Source organism: Hippocampus comes, unplaced genomic scaffold (genome assembly GCF_001891065.2).
Source record: "Hippocampus comes isolate QL1 unplaced genomic scaffold, H_comes_QL1_v1.1 scaffold207, whole genome shotgun sequence".
In the NCBI taxonomy this organism is placed as follows: domain Eukaryota; kingdom Metazoa; phylum Chordata; class Actinopteri; order Syngnathiformes; family Syngnathidae; genus Hippocampus; species Hippocampus comes.
The window spans coordinates 609,255-613,572 of NW_017805146.1; the positions used below are offsets into that span (position 1 = coordinate 609,255).

Consider the following 4,318-nt stretch of genomic DNA (forward strand, 5'->3'; position numbering starts at 1 on the left):
GTGTGTGTGTGTGTGTGTGTTTTCCCGCCTCCGTCAGCCATTAGCGGGGACATCTGTAACAAGTTGGCCGGTGACGGACCTGAGCGACAATCAAAGCATTCCTGACTACGGTGCCACTGACTCGCGCTGGTGTCGCTTTTTCAGCGAACAACAACAAAAAGGTACACTGAACCCCCGCTGACTGCCACAACGTTCTGGCCAAATGATCATCTCGGGGCGAGGGGGGGTGGGGAGACCGCTCGACCCTATTGTTATTGCACTACTCTTCAAAAACAAAAAACAACCTGTGAACCCTTTAACGCAACATGAAACTTTACAACAAATGGACTATCATTTTCAAATGAATAATCAAGAATACCCCCCCCACGTGGCCCCACCCCCCAAAAAGATTTTGTTGCAACACCCGCCTCAATTTTGTAATTGCGATATTCTATGCAATGATATTTTCAAGGTCCTCTTCCCATGCACCATGTCCACATGCACGAGTTGCTTGTCCCTTGCCGTGAATCCAAAACGCGCCCGGACAACTTTTGCTTGCTTGCTAGCTACGCAGCTTAATGGAGCCCCGACCATGTGGCTGCCCCCTGGTGGTCGGCTGACTACGGTTCGCGAAAAGGCTCCTTCAACGTACATACGCATGGACAAACTCTGCCACAGAACAAAATCAAAAGAGCACACCGCGCCAAAAGCGTCTTTTCGTCACTCTCAGAAAAAGCCATTTTCACCACGTTGGCACACACGGCTTGGCTTCGCACTGATCTCATTTCTTGCAGCTGCGTCAAAGTCATCTGCAGTAATGCCGCGCCATCGTGCCGCAGGCTCAAACATTAAGTCCCTGGCTCGCTGTTTGGCCCTGGAGGACTCGCTCTCGCTTTCTGCCTCCTCTGGCCTGGATTCCGCCGCCCGAGAGTTTGCATCTCCGAACGGAAGCAGGTGAGAGGGAAAAGCAGCCGCATGGTTGAACGGACGAGAACGGCGCTCACTTCAGTGTTTTTTTTTTTTTTTCCTTCAAATGGGGAAGTCCATCCTGGTTCCCTGATGTAACCTTGCAGGATTTGTCTGCTTTTTGCTGCAAACTTATTTTATTGATTTTTTCATTTTTACTGTGCCATTTTGGATGGAATTTTAGCCTATGTGACAGAATTTTAATTGCACACATATATACATATATTACCCAATTTATTTTTTCAGTATGCAATGTTTTTTTTTTTAATTCAAACGTAAATTTGAAACAGATTTTATTGTGTTATTCTTTATGAATTTATGTTTTGTTTATAGAGGTATTCTTTCATATTCTACTGTATTCGGATTGAATTTCTACAGTTTTTAGTTTTAATGTTAACATTCATTTCAATTCATTTAGGCGGATGATTGGATGATGTCTACTCCCGCTTTGCATTTTATCGGGGCACTGTGGGCCCTTTCAGTTGCGGGGCCTCCAGGTCCCAAGAACTCAAGGTCCCTGGGTGGAACTTCAGAAGGAAATGTGGCTTCTCGAGGCATTTTCCCCACAAAATCCCTCGTTTGAAAGTTCCCTCAGCCCGTAAACGCTGGTCCGCAGCTTTCTGCCAACCCCTAATATGAATCATCTGCTGTATTTGTACTCCCAGCTGAGTAGTTTGGGGGTTTGCGGCGAGCAGATGGAGCTTTTGGTAATGAGAAGCAGGAAATTAAAAGAAGGGGGAATTGAGAGGGACGGCCCGTCTGGCTTGAGACCGGGCTGGGGGGGTGCGGGGGGGGGGGGGGGCAAGAAAATAAGCAACTCGGAGATGGAGGCGGGCGATAGGAGGCGAATACAAATGGCCAAACGGGTTTGGAGGGGGGCACGGATAGATGGGGCGAGCAGCGAGGAAACATGGTGGTGGGTGTGGGAGGGCCGCGGGGGGGCTGGCTGAGGTTGTGTGAGGAGAAGCGGCTGAAAGAACGTGAGAACCGGCGAGTGGCAGTGGAGGAGACAAAAGGCGGCGGAGACGGCATCGATCTCGGCGCTACGCGGTCGATCAGAGCTTCGGGGCCACGTGCTGACCCGAGCCCAGACCTAAGTGACAAGCCAGTGTCGAGTGGGCAAATGGCGCCGTCGCTATGACACGTCGGAAGTTCTATAATGGAAACGTACTTCAGTGGACGCCGCCAATATTCTGCAGGATTTGACCATTTCATTCAGTGATACTTTCACCTTCCACCGGGGGAGCCAGAGTCCAGCACTTTGATAAACACGGCAAATTCTACGTTTCAAGTGTATAGTCACGTTTAAAGAAAGTTTTGCAAAGGTTTATTAAGCCATCTATTTTGGGGGGACATCGTGATATTTTAACACCGTCATTGACTTGCGTCTGCATCTTGGAGGCACTTTGCCAACTACAAAAGCTTTTTCCCGACAGATTTTTTCAGAATGAATTGGAATATTTTTGAAGGGGGGTGGGGGAAGCATTGAAATAAAAATAAATAAGCAGAAAGCACTTTTAATACTTTAATTAAACAGCTAAACGATGCACAAACAAGTATTTTCCATCTAGTTTTCTTCTTCTTCAATTGAATCAGGTGTTTTTTTTTTGGGAACCGGTTTTGAAATGATTTATCAAATGACCCGTCACCTTCATTCTCAGATTTCCAAGCTTCCCCGTCCTCACCACAGCTTTTGTTTTTCTCCTTTTCAGTTGAGTTGCATGACTTTGTTTTACAAAAACGGAATTGATCTGAAAAACAACATATGATAAACAAACACGTGTAACTGGCATTTGTGGATTCAATTATTTAAATAATTTTTGGCTTTTTTTTTTTTTTTTTTTTTTAAAGAATAGTTGCCTAAAATGTTGAAAAATGCTGTGAAGGCTTCGGGGTATATTTGCCCACACGCCATCGATTGCCCCCCTTCCCCAAAAAGAAATCTGCATGTGCTTTCTGGAGGTTAGCGCGATGATTGCGGAGAGTGAATGGACGACCACGACTCCGCCAAACAAAGAGCGACCCCCGCCCACGCCGGCGGGCGGTGTATGAAGTGCGAGGGTCTGCACTTACAGCAGGTTGGAGCTGTTCCAGTAGACCGCGTGCCGGTGGCTGCCTCTGGACGGCTCCGAGGTGGACAGCACCGGCGTCAAGACGCTCAGGCACCAAGTCGCCACAGCCGTCGTCGTCATCATCATCATCATCATCATCGCCCCCCCACCCCACCAAAAAAAAAAAGAGCAGCAATGCCAATAATCCGCACGCGCGTGCGCGCTCCCGACCAGCCGGACACTTTGCACAATAGTTCACCACATCCGAGTTACGTGTTGTTCAAGTCCAACGTCATCGCGACGACATCGACCCTCACTTTGGTGGCACTTGGGAGTTTTGGGGGGTGGGGGGGGGGGGGAGTGCCGTTGCACGAATTGAGCAAGCGAGCGGCGGCGGCGGCCACGTTCGGTGGCGTTTTTGTGGAGGAGCTCGCTCAGCTGCTACCTGCTCGCCTGCCTTCCCCTTGTTTCATTCAGCAGCGCCACTCGCCGGATGCCGCGCGCGTGCGCGCGCACGATGCAACCACGGACCCGCCCTCTCGGCGAAGCCACGTGTCCATTTTCTTCGCACGGCCTCGTATCACTCACGCAAAATCACGCAAACACCAACACACACGTGAAGAGAAATCGCACACCTGCCAGGATTTAGAGTGCCCCCCCCCCCAAATTCAAATGATCTTGTAGCCTTTCCCTGACATCTTATTTTACTTTTGTTAGTTGTTGCAGACACTACATAAAGTCACTTCTGACTTCGATACAGTTACGAAGAAACATGTACTCAGTTCCATTCAGTTACCATTTGTTCGTTCCCTACTTGCAGTGGGCCAAAGTGCATTTGCGGATACTCCAGTGTGTTGCAAACGAGGGATGTGGCTGTGTTCTGAATGAACCAATCCCATTCAAATTCACGTTCCACAGGAGTTTGCACGGACATGCTCGCCACCGCTCAAAGTGCCTCCCACATAAAGCGCAGACTTTACTTCGATTTTGATACTCGGCTGCTCTCGTAGGCTTTTCTTGACTTTTATTTATCGACTTGCTTTCTCGCAGAAGCTTGAAGGTTTTGTGCGAATACTGAGCGCTGTTTAGAACTGTTCATAATTCCCTCTAGCTTGCCCAAGGCACCAGTTCCATCTGGTTGGGAAAAAAACTAAACCACCTCAAAGCATGATGCTGCCATAACAACATCTCCCAAATATTTCCCCCAAAAAGCTTGCAAGGCACTTAACGGCTTCGTATGCGTTTCATTGGTTTGAAGCGTGTTTCAGGAAGAAAACAATATCAAAGCACCCAAAACATTTCCCGTTTTTCGTCCGCCTCCT

The 4,318-nt window shown here is 48.5% G+C and overlaps 1 protein-coding gene across 2 annotated transcripts in view; it reads right to left on the reverse strand.

Annotated features, from left to right (window-relative positions):
• The window catches only part of LOC109514619 (ephrin-A3-like), a 30,590-nt gene extending 27,095 nt beyond the window's left edge, over positions 1-3,495 (reverse strand). For both annotated transcript variants that reach the window (XR_002168010.1, XM_019867894.1), the window contains exon 1: positions 3,019-3,495. Coding sequence is in view for 1 of the 2 variants with exons in the window: in XM_019867894.1 (XP_019723453.1) it covers positions 3,019-3,155 (137 nt within the window). In the remaining variant the exon portion in view is untranslated. The remainder of the gene's footprint in view (positions 1-3,018) is intronic.
• Between the last annotated feature and the right edge of the window lie 823 nt (positions 3,496-4,318).